Raw genomic sequence first — 16,613 nt, forward strand, 5'->3', positions numbered from 1 at the left:
TATGTGTGCAATAATTTACCTATATTATCATATAAAATATAGATAAATTTATTTTGAATCAAATAACATTTTGTATTCTATAAGTAATTTTTTTTTTTGAGTTGAAACGATAGCGACTTTATTAATGTCAAGAAGGCGACATACAATAATCCAAGAGGGTACCTTGGAGTAAATTATTTTGCATGTATCATTACATATGTAGGGAAAATTTATTACTAATACACATGTGTAACATCCCGTCCCAAGTTTCATTTTAACGTACATGGGAAATTACGAGTTTACCCCTAATTTGTTTGTTTACGTTTAGTGTTGTGTAGTGTGGTGTTGTAGGACCACACACACTCATACCCTCTCTTTCTCTCCCAGGATTCCCTCCCTCTTTCCCTCACTCTTTGTCTTTCTCTGTCTCTGTCTCTCTCTGTCTCTCTCTCTCTCCCCGAGTTCCCCTTCTTCTTCTTCAACATACAGACACACACACAAACATACTCAAATCTTCACCAATCAAGAAACCAAGACCACCCTCGTGCTCGTGAGGCTGAGAGGAGTTCAGAGGTACCATTTTCAGGTAAGGAAACTACCATTTTCACGTCGATATCACCATGGTCGATTTGAGCACTGTTCATGCAAACCTAATCTAGCTTGTTTTAGGAGATTCTAAGCTTGTAGTTGTGTTTGTGAGGTTCCCAGGAGCTTGGGAGTGTTTCGTTGGACGAGTTTGGACGTCGGGATCGTCCTGTTCAAAGTTGGCCGAACTTGGATCGTTGTTGCAGGTATAATTCCTTGATTTTTAGGCCTTAAAACTAGCCTATCGTGATTCTACTAGTCCTAAGCTTCATTTTGGTATAAAGATCGTGAAAAATGGTTGAAAAACGAAGGAGAAAACTAAGTTTGAAATTTTCCCAGTTTTCCGGCGCCGGAGTCTCGCCGGAGAAGAAAGGGGAATATTCCGTTAAGTTTAACGGAATATTCCTAACGGCAGTTGACAGCGTCAGTTAAGTTTAACGGAATATTCCGTCAGTTTAACGGAATATTCCTGACGGCGTCAGTTGACGCCGTCAGTGTGCATGGCACGTGGCCGCGCGTGGGGGCGCATAGGTCCGTGCCTAGGACGGCGCGTGGGGCGCGTGCGGGGTCCAAAAATTATTTTAAAAATTTGGGTGTGATCCTGAGGTTGTGTAGAGCACGTTGGTATATTCAATTGTCCAATTTGAGCAATGTATGAGAAGTTATTACGAGAAGTTGGTTATGTGCTTTTAAATTAACGTTTTCGTAGCTTTTTCGCGTATAGGTGATTCGTTTTCCGAGGACGAGCGTACACACTCGAGGTAAGGGGGCTACGACCCTTCCACTTATCAGTGAGTGGGCTTTTGTTTTCCGTATATACCTATATACATATTAATTCCCAGAAATTAAATAGAAAAGGTTATTTGTTTTATGCCATGCATCATATGAATGTTGTTTACGCATCATCGCATGTATTAGTAGTGGCATACATATATACATATATATATATATGTGTATTTGGTGCTGTGGACGCACAGGTAAGTGCCAGGTAAGCGGTATTCATGTTGTTATGCAATAGTAGTTTGAAATGCTTAGAGAGCTCATAATCTGCACCCCGGTGTTAGTGCTCCCGCCCGGGGCCAGGGCATAGTCCTTCACGTGATGTTCACCCGCACCACACGCTCAGCTTGGATCCAAGATAGGTGCATAGGCTTGTCGTACAGACCACATTAGGTGGTTCCGACTCGTAGGTGACCCGCGATTATTCGCACAGTCTTCACGTGATCGTAGCACTAGAGCGTATATATGATACACCCAGTCTTGTCGTACAGACCACGTTAGGTGGTTCCGACTCGTGTGCAGATTCAGTTATTGAGTTGAGATTGGAGCTCTATATGCAGCCGTACAGGTCACGTTAGGTGACTCCCGGCTGCCAGATTATATGTTATTGATGTGATTTACGCTTGAGCATTTACATTTGATTATGAGATTCTGTTGTGGCATATTCTCGAGCATGAATGGCATATTTTGGAGCATGATTGGCATATCTATACATACGTATATATATGTTCATTTTCTGGGAAGTATACAGGTTTTACGGCGAGGGGTTAGAATGTATTTTGCTAAAGAGTTTTCAAAGAGCTTTGTTTTTGCCCACTCACGCTTTTGTTTTTGCGCCCCTCCAGGTTCTAGTGGTCTAGCAGGTTCGGTGGTTTTTTCCCAGAGGGCGTCCCGACATTTCTGACAGACACTCACCATTGTAGGGTCACCTTCGGGTGTATTTATGTCGCATATTTTCCTTTTTGACTGCTGTAGACTTGCTCTGAAATTGTGTCTCACATACACTAGTACTTTGTATGCTAGTTAGTTTTTAATTATTCGTACTTTTATATTACTATCTTAATAGCTTCCGCACGCGCACATGGCTACGTCACCTTCGTGTGACGGCCAGCATGCCCTGATCTCGGTCGGGGTGTGTCAACATGTCCAAATAATTTACCTATATTTTTTAAATATAGGTAAATTATTTTATAGTGCTCTTTCAAATTTTCATTTGGTAAGAAAATGACAAGATTAAATTAAAATTGTCTAATTTTATGCAAATTTAAAAAACAATTACAAACTCTTAAGGAAAGTATTAACATTATTAGTTCTTTTTTGCCTTAACATACAATTTGTTTTGATATATTAATGCAATGATTTTAAACATTAATACATTTCTTTTCATTAATCTCTCCCTTCAAATTTGCATAGAATTAAATGTCTACATCAAAACTGTAATTAGGGGTATTTTAGGCATCTGGAAAAATGAAAAATGTGTAAAGGCAAACAAAATTAATGAATTTACTTATGTGGAGCCTAGTCATTGGGTTTTATTCAGATAAAAAGACTATGTCGGGTTATATGTAAAGAAACTTGAGTTTCACGGACTAAAGTCATATTTTCAGATTTTTGGGTTATTTAGAAAAAGACCTTTGAAACTCTTATTTTCCAAACAAAAAATGAAGATATCGGTCAACCATGCACAACCAGCACAGGAAGCAGCAGCCCACGTTATCAGGTTGAATGTCATATAACTCGTGGCTACCTGCGCCCACCCGTCAACCCACAATTAACACATCTATTATCTGCACCCTTCAACTTTTTCTGGGTCATAATCTCTCTGGTTTGCTGAAGATTGTCAAATCCGTACTGATAAAAGTTGAATGAACTACTCCGAAAGTTGAAGCTATTGCCACGTTCTCCTGCTTAACCTGTGGTTGAAATTTACTCGAGGCCCTTTCATCAAATTTTTTCAATCAACTAATTTAGATTCTTGAATCCTTTACTCTATAAGGACGACATATGTAACATGATTAAAATGATGTATACAAAACACGATAGCAATTGATCAACGTTTTACGTATTGTGGCATGATAAATGCGAATTGACACCTCCAAAACACGCCTCATTATAGGTTTCATAAAATATAATAATTACGTCACTTAATATTATAATTTAATGATAATTTTTTTTCTTTAGTAAGTGAAATATTATACATTCAAATTTGATAAATGCGAGTTTGTATTCATATTTTTCATCCTTAGTGTTAATATATAGTTGAATTATGCTCAACTAATAAATTCAGTGTAGTTTTGAAGCTTCTTTATCATTTGAGTATGTTAGAGAAACTAAATTTTATAAATTAAATAACATGAAAGTCAATGATTGGATTATAATTTAAGCGTTGATAAACGTGTTAATTCTTATTTGTGACATATCATTTTAGTTGTAAATTTTATCTATAAATTTAATCTCTCTAACATTATCTTTATCATTTTGGAGTCACACCTATGACATATTCCTATAAAAACTGGTAGCTCAATCCAAACTCTCTCACATTCCAACCTTTTTATTTCTTGATCATATTACAGTTGCCATATTACCATCACCATGGTCAGTGAAAATAAAAGGCTAGTTGAGGAGGTGTCTAGTTGGTTAAGAGTCTTCGACGATGGCTCGGTCGATCGGGAGTGGATTGGACCTCCTGAGATTCAGTTCATGGTGGAGCCCGTGCCAGCCCACGATGAATTTGTTGACGGCATTTCCACAAAAGATGTTGTTGCCGACAAATCATCCGGCCTTCGCGTCGGAATTTATTTACCGGAGCGAAAGCCGGAGTGTTATGACACCAAGCTACCAATAATCCTCCATTTCCACGGGGGTGGCTTTTGCATAAGTCAAGCTGATTGGTACATGTACTACCACATATACACGAAGCTATCTCGCTCCACGAATGCCATTGTAGTCTCTGTATATCAGAGGCTCGCACCGGAGCACCGTCTCCCGGCTGCCATTGAGGACGGCTATTCCGCTCTCCTTTGGCTCCGGTCATTGGCTCGACGGGAGCAAAACGAGCCACTCCTAAGCCATGCAGACTATAACCGTGTGTTTCTTATTGGAGATAGCTCCGGAGGAAACATTGTCCACCACGTGGTGGCTCAAGCGGGGACTGCGGATCTGAGTCCCTTAAGACTTGCCGGCGGGATTCCAATCCACCCCGGTTTCGTGCGTGCGGAGCGGAGTAAGTCGGAGTTGGAGCAGCCTCAGTCACCTCTCCTTACCCTAGACATGGTGGACAAGTTCTTAGGGTTAGCCGTTCCAACGGGGTCCACCAAGAACCATCCCATAACTTGTCCGATGGGTCCCGAGGCCCCACCGTTGGATAATCTGAAGCTTCCGCCGTTTCTTCTCTGCGTTGCTTCCATGGACTTGATCATAGACACGCAAATGGAGTACTTTGAGGCCATGAAGAAGGCCAACAAGGATGTGGAGCTTCTAATCAACGAGGGGGTGACTCATAGCTTTTATCTGAACAAGATTGCTGTCGACACGGACCCGGAAACAGCCGCAGAAACTGAGCGTCTGATTGAAGGGATCAAACAGTTTATCAAGAACCATTATGATTGAAGGACTTTGGCCTTCTCAGTTTTTATATAATTTTGGGTTTTGGTATCGATTTTATTTTATTTTATTTTTGTTCTTCTGGTTAATGCAAGAGACGGTTGGTGTGCCACACATGTTTTTTAGATCCGCATACAAAAGTGAGGGATCCCATGGATTAGATGATGAGATATATCTTGTTGGAACATTATCGGCTTTCTAAGTTTTTTTTTTCTTCTTTTTTCTTTACAGAAGTGTTTACTACCCCAAAGAGTGTCTTACGTTCTTTTTCTTTATTGTTATGCCATCTGATTGCTTTCAGACTGCAAATGTCTTCAATAAAATTACCGATATGTTCATGTTCTCACGTTTGTGGTTGAAGGGACTTTTGGCTATATTTATTATTTATCTATGATGTTTTAATAAAGCATTTTATGTTGTAAATATTATTTAACATGTTTGAGTGAATATGTAATTAGTTAGTATATTTTTTTTTTATGAAATGCTAAGGCTCAATTTGGTATTATTTATTATTATTTCTTTTTTTTCTTTTTTTTTTTTACCAAAAACTGCTTTACTATAAAATTAAGTAGTAAAAAAATGTTTGGAAAAAATAAAATATACTACTTATTTTAAAAGTAATGGTTTCGGTAACTTTTAAAAGCAGTGTATCTGTTGCTTTTAAAAACTGCTTTAATAAAAAGCAGAGTCCAACCTTTAGAATATTTTTAAATCTTGTAATAAGCTCATTAATTTTAAACAATCACATTATTTATCCTCATAGACATTGCTTTTACACTGCTTTGCATACTCACAACACTTTTGAAAATACAGTTTATCAAACGCTCAACTTTTTTATTTTATAGCTGATTATTTTTAAAGCATAACAGAAACAAATTATTAAAAAAGTACAGTAATCCCAAACTGACCCTAAGCCTATATATAGACGCCCTAATAAGAAGGAAATGATACTCTCATTTCTCCTCCCGTACTCTCTCTCGTTTGTCTTTATTCTTACTCCATATTTTTTTTTCAACACGTTATAACTCTTATACAAATTGAGGTTTTATTTGTGCCAAGTTTCATTATCTCTATACCTATGGATCGCTATCATAGCTATCATGTTTATATCATTATTCATGACTTTTGTCTAACTTGGTGAGCGAACAATTTGTGGTGCACATCAAGGAAGTCTTACATATTTAGATGCTATATGATAGAAGGATTAAATTTTTAAATCAAATTTGCAAATAAAATGATGTGTCATCTATAGAAAATAAACACGGTAATTAACACATAATAATTCAATCTTCAGCATTCACATCATTTGGTTTACAAAAATTAGTTTAGAAATTTGGTATTCGTAGCATTACTCAGTATACCCATTATATATAATATATACATCGTATACTTCTTATTTGTTGCAGTCCTATTAGATTAGGAATGTGATTGTGTAAATCCTAGTGTATCTAGAAATATCTCTTATATTCCTATTAGGAGTTGATTACCTATTAAGAGTTGTAATCTTAAAGGGGTAAGGATTTTACCTATCCTATTACTATAAATAAAGGCACAGTGGGATGAAATAGAACACACCTCACATTACACATCTCTCTCTTTCTTTCTACTATTGCTGCACCACTCTCTCTATGGCCTTCATAATCGTTCAGTAAATTATACCTACAACACGTTGTCAGCATGCTCTTAACTTTGTGCTAAAGAGAGTTGATCTTCAATCAGGGGAGTATTATGTTTTTATCATTCTTTTTATGATTAATTTATTATTTTTTTGAATTGATCTACATGCTATTAATTCAATTAAACTTTTTTTTTTTTGTTGAATGTGATACAACACATTGGAGATGCAATTCCGACTTTCCGAGAAGGATCTTCTCCAAATTCAAAGGTTTTTGTTGTTTTCTGCCAATCAGGTACGCTTAAAATAACAAAAGATATTTGAAACGACCATGAAACATAAAAACATTCTCCATGATGCATAAACCCCTTACATTTATATTTACCTTCTGATATATAATGTATATGTTTCATATATTTGTCAATATATATATATATATTTGTTCATGCAATACACAATTATTTCGGTATGTAGAATTTGTGAGTCAAAAAATCAAAATAAATTAAAAGCAATTAGGGTTTTTCAACCTTAGGAATTTCGAAAAAAAAAATTCAAAATTTATGGGAAATTTACGGCTGAGCAGCAGCCCGCAGCCGTTCCTAGGTTTGAAATTTGCATGGGCCTGCAGCCCCTCCAAGCTGCATAATAACCTTGTTGGGCCCCTTACTCACAAGCCAGTCCGCCCCAGAACAAGCCAGCGCTGCTAGGCTTGTCACGCCCACTCGGCCCACCAAGCCAACATTGCTGAGCTTGTCCCCCTCCCTTGCTTTAGGCTCGCCTCCAAAAGCCTATGATCTGCTGGGTTTTTTCCCCATACATTCGGCCCAAATGCTACAGCTTACCCTGCAATAAACTGGGCTGCCTGGCAGCCGTGTCCCCAAGCCTAATGGCCTGCAGATTTTGTTGCAGGGCCATGTGTAGCAGCCAGCCCACACATGCTAGGTTGCATCATTTTTTTTTCGACCCCGATGCCATATTTTGGCATCCCCCACTTCTTAATCATACCCGAATATTTTTTGGACGTTTTTGGTTAAAGCCACACTAGGCCATATTTTCTTCATTCTTTGGCCCAAAGCCATCTAAAGTGAATATGGCCCGAAATCATTATTTTGCTTATATGATCGACTCAGTATGGTCCCCGATCTATTGAATTAATTAAAAGTGACTAGTAGTCCATTAATCTAACAAGAAATCCAAAATTATTGGCCTGAAGCCCACTTTTGGACATTAACGATTCAATAATTTATTTCTCTTATTTGAACCATTGACTCCATTTCATAGTCCCAAAGCACTCACACTTGAGTTCTTGAAGCAACCTAATTCCACTATACTTAGTTGTATATTGTATTATGTGTTCTTGCAGGAAACTCTCTTTTATGAACTAAACGTTCATAAACTAAATTGAACCTGTAGTTTCAAATTTAGTGCCTTTGAACCCGATGTTTTTATAAAACAATACACCCATGAAAACCCAACGTTTTTTTTTTATGAAAACCATATCTTTGAACTCGAATGTTCTAACTTGGATGCTTATGGATGGTTCATCCCATAGCACCAATCACATTCTTGTTCCCTCCAATTCAATGGATTTTCAAACAGTCACAAGTTCAATTTCCCTTATTTGGACATTTGTAATAAAAACCATTTTATATATGGGTACAACACATGGATCTCCACTTGACTATCAAGAAGCTGAGAAACCATTGTAGCCAACAATGGCATTGAAGAGCTAAATAAGCCTCTACCATGATCTTTATTCGAAGACTTATGCCCAAAGCATTACAAACAGAAGTACCTCTCGAACAAGGATTCGATGGCTCTTTGGCTTGCTCTTACAGACCGTTTAATCATGAAAGACATTGCCTGAAGCACACCATGATTATGTCTATGAATGAGTACAATTCTGAAATTTATAAATCTTATCGAATTTTGACTAGAAAATACTTTTCTTGTCCTTCAATGTTTCTAACTTGCTCCTGAAGCAGTAGTGTAGAAAGCAGAAGTTTACCAAATTCTTGGATCTGATTACTACCACAAACGTGAGAGAAATGTATAGACCCAGTTCGACTAAAGTCTACTGAATGGTATAGACTCACTTCGGTTGGAGTCTACAAAGATGGCTTGACCCGGTCAAAGCCTACCGAATAGTGATGCCTTGCCTCGGCAAGGATGCACCGAAAAGTATGCTCTGCTTCGGTAGAGGTCACCGAACGGTACTTTCTGCTTTGGCAGAGACCTACCGAACAAACCACTCCAGCTTCAGCTGAAGCCTACCAAACCCAATTCGGGGTCCATCTCTCTCACAATCCAATTTCGAAATTGTTTTTACAACATATGGTAGAATCAGGGCCTGCCAAGGTGTGACATCATGCTTGAATCGTGATCCTTGGCACCTAAAACCTAAAACTTCAAGAATAAGGTATAATATTTCCAAACCTCAACCCTGCATAATCTACTTCCGTCTCGATGAAATAGATAATTGGTTATGCACTTGTTCATGCCTATACCATTGTCGTTGAGGAGTACCATTCTCATAGTCAATTTGTGAGACTAATTTTACTCCACCAAACATCGTTGGAAGAGCAGAATTTTGACATTGATAGCCTTGTTGGCCGAATCCCCTTAGTAAACCATTTCCTTTATGAATATTTTCCATGTTCTTGGATTCAAGTTTGGTGTATGTTTTACTTATGGATAATCTTATTGATATGGTCCTCGAATACGAATTAATTAAATCATGTTTCTTGTATATATGTGATCGAATTCAATTAAACATGTGATTAGGTATAAATGTGGGAAAGTCAATTTTCTGGATGAATGCGATACTACGCACATTGAGTTTATACCTAACTCACATCTCTAACAACGACTTCAGGTTTATCCAACCTATTTAAGAGCAATGGCACGCTCCTCGTTGTATAAATGGTACTGAATTAGCATTTAAGGGACCTTAGATTCTCCCCATCGTTGAGTTTTAAAGGATATTCGAGTTGACAATGATTATGAATGAAACCATTGAAGAAAATAGAGTGAAATATCTTTGCACCACCTTCACAAATGAGTCTGAAACTTTGTTTTGGGGCTAATGGGTTGTCTCCTAATTGGGAACACACCACATGTGGCTGGCCTGGAGCCTGGTGATTGAGTAGTTTACTTGCTTTGGCACGAACTTTTAGGACACTTAGGTCAAATAATGATGTCACAACGCATCTCCTTACCCGAAGTAAGGATTTGTGCCCACAAGCACCTTTTTACCAAGTCTGCTCATTAGGGAAATTGATTTTCTAAATCATTCCTCCCAAAGATATGAAATCACCCCTTTTTCTCAGTAGATTCAAGGGAATATATGTGGACTAATCCAACCAAAATGCGGACCATATAGATACTATGGTTTTGGTTGATGAATCGACAAACTCGTCACATGTTTGTCCACACAAATTGCTACTAAACCTCCTAGCCGATTAAGGGTTCATCACCCTACTTATCCCATAGAGTCTAGGAGTCTGGATAATGCCAAAGAGTTTATATCGACGGTTTTCAATAAAGTATTGCATGCATTTTGGGTTTATAATTAAACATCGAATTCCCATTATTCACCCCAAATAGCCTCGCCTAGCGATCATAAAGCACAATTTAAATGATTGTCCCGACCTTAGTGAACGTACCAAGTTTTCGGTTTCTACCTAAGGCTATGCAATCTTGTACGCAATTATGTTGGTCCGCTTTAAGGCCCATTGCCACCTAACCATTTTGACGTTACAGTTGGTTACTGGGTACGAACCGGTCTTTTTTGGTATTTACGCATTTGGGTGTGCATTCCATGTGCCAAGTTGCACCATCGCAACGTACCAACATGGGTCCTCAAAGAAGGATGTGAATCTTTGTCAATTATGATTCTCCTTCACACTAGCTCTCTTCGAGCCCTTGCGCACGATCTCTTTACTGCTCATTTGCGGGTTGTCACTTTAATGAGATAGTCTTCCATCCGTTAGGAGGAGATAAGAACGTCAACGTTACTTTATAACAACGCAAATTTGCATGGACATTGTCCACTATGTCCCGTCTCGATCCTTGTATTGCACAAGTGTAATAAGCAAGTGCAATGAATTCTAGCTTTCAGAATGTTGCTTCAGACGCATTCCTTTGATCTAGCTAAAGTGACGAGATTATTTACTAGCTACAAACATGCCTGCAAGGATAGACGTACTTAACGGACGTCGAGTCAACATCCCTAAAAGGTGTGCCGCCCCTGATGGACGGTTTGGCCACCTCTGTTGGACGGTCCAGCACATTGGCGGATAGCCAATCAATCTGTCTCGGCTTGAAGCATGGCATATCACTTGGTTCATATGATTTACTTCCTTAGAAGAGGAAGATCACGACACAAAATGAATACATACTCGATCGTTATCTCAATCATTTCCATCTCATGAGATTAATTCGGATTACTCTCGAGACTTGAAGTTATTGGTCCAGTATACTAGTTTGGATGAGAAAATGGAATTGAATTGAGATTATCATCAATGATGTTTTCACTTATATGGCAGCTACCGACACAAATGAAAAGCGATGATATCGAACCGTGTTCTGTTGATTAGTGACAACGTAAAACTGATTGGACAACCGAAATTATAATCCAAGTCAAATTCCTTACCATAGTGTGTTTTGGACCTATTGTTCTTACACTGTCCAAGGTAACCTTATTGTGTTACAAGTGGGAATGGAAGCGTTATAAGATAAATGAAATAGTACGATATAATGCATGCTTTACGGCACAAGGTTTCTCTCAAACGTCTTATGATTGATAACAACATTATGAAATGTGGTTAGTGTTTTCTCCATGGGGATATTGATACGGAGATTTACATGTAAGTTCCCAAAGAATTACATGGATTGGTTCAAATAGTTCTAAACCACGGAACACCCTCTTAACTTGTTTGAGGTGTTCACTTATGGATTAAAGCAATCCAGCGGATGTGGTATACCTGTCTAAGTGATTATTTGATCAGTCAGGGATTGAATGAATGCGTTTACGAGTTAAACTATGAAGTCTTATTCCGAATTGCTAAAGTTACAATTTATGTCGTTGACACGAATCTCACTAAGACTCTAGAATAGCTTTAGAAAACTGTCTCGCACCTGAAGACGGAATTTGAGATGAATGATCTTAGGAAAACTTATCTTGACTTAAAGTTCAAGCATTGTTCTGACGGTACTTTGGTCTACCAGTTGAACTACACCTTGAAGGTGTTACCTTTGAGTATACTTATGATCTTCCAACGCCATATGCAAATGAGAACCTTGAAGAGGTTATGAAACCTGAAGTTCCATATATGAGTTCAACTTTACGCTTGTTGTTCTTAGCTCATTGAAATTAGAAAGGACATCTCCTTCGCTGTTGATTTACTGGTACAGATGCAGCACATCGTCTACACGCAACAACTGAATTGGTATTAAAAACGTTTCTGGCTACCCTTAATGTACTACGAATTTGGGCAAATCCCGATGCATCTCGAGCAGATCCAACCCTTTGATCCTTGGAATGACGTTTGCCTTGTTTGTTATACTGATGCTGGTTACTTATCAAACCTGCACAAGGCAAAATTCCTGAATGGTTATGTCTTTATCGTTAAGGGATATCGTAATATCTTGGAGGTCCATGATATGACCTTAGTTGCGAAATCTTCGAATCATTCTAAGACTCACCTTTCTTCGCTACGCCACAAGTGAGACATGGTTAGGAGTTCGTGTTGAGCATATTCGAAGTACTTGCTGTTTTCATTCATCGTTGAGTCCCAAATGATGATCCATGAAGATTATGCCACATGTATCCACCCGACCAAGTCATGATACATCAACGAAGTTAATGCCCAGACATATTGCTTCTACATCACATCAGCAAAGCATCAGGATATTGAAGTTATGCAAGCCGATCCCAGACAACCTTGCCGACCTCTACACGATGTCACTGCCGAAGTCAACCTTCCAGAAGCTTGTCCGAGGAATTGGTATGCCTAAGTATCATATGCAATGCTTGTAGTTCTCATTTGGAAGTTCTGTCAAACTCATGGGGAGTATCCAAAAGTATATTCACTTGATCTTAATATACTCTTTTTCCTTACAATTAGGAGCATTTTTCCCATTGGGTTTTTGCTACCTAACTAGGTTTTAACGAGGCATCCATCATGGGTTAATCATACCCTTGTAAGTTCTTCTACTTGTGTCCAGAAGACGTATAGTTTTGACTTAATGCAACTTCTCACTTTTGTCCTTAGTCTATAGGTTTTCTCCCACCTTGGGTTTTACCATAGCGAGGTTTTGTGAGTTTTACTTTTTTTATGCATTGTTCTGTTGATTTGAAACTCGCATTCACTCATTGTGTTGACGACTTCATCAACTGTACTTACTTCATCGTTGAAGACTTGATGCGCCATTTACTTGAGTATTTACACACTCAAGGAGGAGTGTTGAAGTCCTATTATATTAGGAATGTGATTGTGTAAATCCTAGTGCATCTAGGAATATCTCTTATATTCCTATTAAGAGTTGATTACCTATTAAGAGTTGTAATCCTAAAAGGGTAAGGATTTTACCTATCCTACTACTATAAATAAAGGCACAATATGGTGAAATAGAACACATCTCACAATTACACATCTCTCTCTTTCTCTCTACTATTGCCGCACCCCTCTCTCTATGACCTCCATAATCGTTCAATAAATTATACTTACAACATTATTAATAATAACTAGCGTGATCTTATTTTGCAAAATAGTGCAAGAAATTAAGGCCACCTTTATAAATTTTATAAGGGAACACTTGATATGAGTCAAATTTTGTGAGCCTTTATGAGGTATTGTCCAATTTTGCTTGATTATTGACTTAGGTCCAATGATTCATTGTACAAATCAACTTATTTTTATTCTCCTGCCAAATTTATCCCTAAATTGACTAATTAAGTAATTAATATACTTATTAATTTATTTTATTTATGATGGTTTTTAATCCTTATTCATAAGATTATCTTATGCTTAATGAACGAATTAAGTATAGGAATTTAAATCTCTTTTATATTCTTTCATCCTCCAAAACGTTTCCTATTCTTCCTTGTCTTTCTCCCTCACGATGTCTCCTTCTCATCCCTCATGATATCTTCATTTTTTCCTTCCTCCCTGCTCCCAAGCATAGATGATCAAAGATGTCCAATCTTGTATGCTTTATTTTTTCTTTTCATGTTTCTGTGTTCTTTTGTTTTTTTTTTCCTATCCTAAAACTCTTTGTTTCCTCTTCGTGTTTTACTCCCTCAGTACCATCTTTTCATTCATCATTTTCAATGGACCTGCCTTCCCGGTCCCTGCATGCATGGGCACACTCTGGACCATAAGAATTAATCTAATTCTTGGACCTCAGGGGTCATCGCGTAGAACTATACGACTAGTCAAATTTTTTATATAACTACCAATCTCTAGTATTTTGGTCAGCATTTGGTTGATACTAGGTTGATATGTATTTGGGACATAAAGAAAGAATAATGTTATTTAACTATCAGTTCTTGACCGTCAACCTCTTTCATGAATCTCACTTATGCACATGCGATCTACATATATAAGAGAAGGGGTCAATATTATGATTAGTACATTAATGTGAGCCGAATAGCAGCACTCGTTTAGTAATATTGGCAATGTACCAAGTCCAATAGTTTGTCTCCCTCTAAACAATAATTGATTACCATGGATGAAATTAATAAGTTCTCAATCTTCTTTTGTTGAGTCATATTTTTCTTGTTCTAGCTAACTTTTAGGTTCTACATGTTGTAGTTCAATTTCAAGCGGATTATTTGTAATTTTCTTGTATATGTGTGGACTAGAATTTTGCGTGCGCATAAAGCATGGAATTTTGCAGTAGTCAAGCTTGTAACAGTAGAATTCTTCATCTGCCAATGTTTTTTATGGACAGTGATGGAAAGAATAGCTTGTTCAACTTTTGGGTGACAATTGAAAAGGCAAAAGAAAAATGAAAAACGGAAGAAAAAAAGAAGCACAAACAGATATGTGCTTCTCTATCCTCTCCATCTTCCGACGTTCTTTCGCACTGTATCAAACATCCGCTCCACCTTCCTCTTCTTTTTGCAAGCCTATGATTTGTTTTTTTTTTTTTTTTTTTTTTTTTTAAGGCTTGGTTGGCGGTTGTTTTGTTTCTGGTTGACTGTTGACAGCCTCCTAGTCATTGTATTTCCTTCGCTAGGCTCTGTTTTGCGGTGCTAGCTCTGTTCTTTCTACTGCACAGGTTATTGCTGTTAATGAATTGCGACAATTGCCTGCCGAAGATTTTTTTTAATTTTTAATTAGACCCCAAGGATTTAGCAAGAAAAATAAGTAAAAGTATTATTAACACATGGAAAGGAAAAAGACTAATTTATAAGCAGTTGGTTGATTGCACGGTTTTTACCCAACAATACGAATTAAAATAAGAAAGCTTTAATGAAAAGGGCTTGGGCCAACAAATATTTAACCAAAAATCATTCCAAAATGTTATTTAACCAAAATGGTCCAAAGTTTAATAAAAAATCATCCAAAATTATTATCCACTGATCAAACTTACAAGCCCAACCCACTACAAATCTACACTTCCGTAAATACCCCTAAATGATTTGATATTGTCATGACTCTTCGCCAACCTCGAGCCAGCACGAAACCTCTATAATAACTTCCTGTCTTCCTATCAAATCGAATTCCCCCATTTCAAAAACAGCCAAATCAAAGTTGAAAAAGGAAACATTCATCGGAACAAAGCCACCGAAACAAGTTCAAAGAAGTTTAATGGCAAAAACCAAGAAAAAAGTGTCTGAAAAAAAAAAAGGGAACCAAAACATAAAACTATTTTTGGATAACCTAAAACATAACACTGTTTCTGGAAAAAAAAAAAAAATCAGATACAATATTTGTTTTGTTTGTGCACAAACAAACACTGTGTCTGGAAATAAAAGAACCAAACTCCAAAAACAGTGACTTAAATTCCAGAAACAGTGACTTAGATTCCATAAACAGTGACTTAGTTTCAAAAACAGTTTATGTTTTAACATTTGACTGTTTCTTTTCTTTCATGCATTAGTTGATTATATTTAAGAAATATGGTGCTTATTCTGCTTTAAATCCAAATACAGTGAATTTCACTATTTCTTTTCTAGCTTACATTTAAGAAATAGTGTGTCTATTTCATTTAGATCCAGAAACAATGACTTAGATTCCAGAAACAGTAACTTAGATTCCAAAAACAATGATCCGTCGTTACTATTTAATAGCATGCAGATCTCAAATTTATTTTCTGGCGATGAAAAATTGAAAAACAGTATCTCAAATACACTATGAATAATAATAACGATCACATTTCAACGAAATAACACAATATAAATTAAATAGCATGATGATCTATATTTTTTTTCAAAGAAAAAGAAGAAGGTCTGCAAAACAACGATGAACTCCATTAATGACGAAAATCTGGAACTTAACCTAAAAAGGTTAGGGGTAAAATCGACAAATCATAATTATTATAGTTGGGTCATTTTTAGTTGGACTACTTTAATATGAGCCTTGTATATTTTAAACAAAACTTATAACATGATTTTTTATTAAAATTAAAACTTTTCAAACCATTTTCATTAGTTTCCTTTAAAATAAAGCCACAAAACTCACCTTCCCAATTCGATCCGAACGGCAAGCCACCATGAATGGTCTGCTTCTTCTTGTACAATAATCGAAATTTTCATGAAATACGGGGATAACTTTTTTGCGAACGATGACAAAAAGAGGCTAGGGGTGAAATTTACCGACGACGGCGAGGCCCTATTGTCGTCAAATTATACCGGAATCATCTTCTGCACTGAACAATAACCAAGTTCTAGATTTCCCACGCCGACAGGCTACAACCACTCAAGCCTCGCAAGCACCCAATCCTGCCCACCCTTTCCTCGGAAGCTTCTTACTGTCGCCGCCACCCCCTTCCCATTAGCTTATCTCTATCAAATCCACTGCACCAGTGTTTACTTGACTGT

General features: G+C 37.3%; 1 protein-coding gene across 1 annotated transcript; it reads left to right on the top strand.

The window, feature by feature from the left end:
* The first annotated feature begins 3,916 nt into the window (after positions 1–3,916).
* LOC137746459 (carboxylesterase 15-like) lies at positions 3,917–5,296 on the top strand. The gene has a single exon (XM_068486472.1). It carries the CDS (start codon positions 3,937–3,939, stop codon positions 4,951–4,953), a length of 1,017 nt encoding a protein of 338 aa, XP_068342573.1. The 5' UTR covers positions 3,917–3,936; the 3' UTR covers positions 4,954–5,296.
* The last annotated feature ends 11,317 nt before the right edge of the window (positions 5,297–16,613 follow it).

Source organism: Pyrus communis, chromosome 10, assembly GCF_963583255.1.
Source record: "Pyrus communis chromosome 10, drPyrComm1.1, whole genome shotgun sequence".
NCBI classification, from domain to species: Eukaryota; Viridiplantae; Streptophyta; class Magnoliopsida; order Rosales; family Rosaceae; genus Pyrus; species Pyrus communis.

What these genes read in the sequence shown, in the direction of transcription:
- LOC137746459 (XM_068486472.1), top strand. Translation starts at nt 3,937, where the DNA reads ATGGTCAGTGAAAATAAAAGGCTAGTTGAGGAGGTGTCTAGTTGGTTA.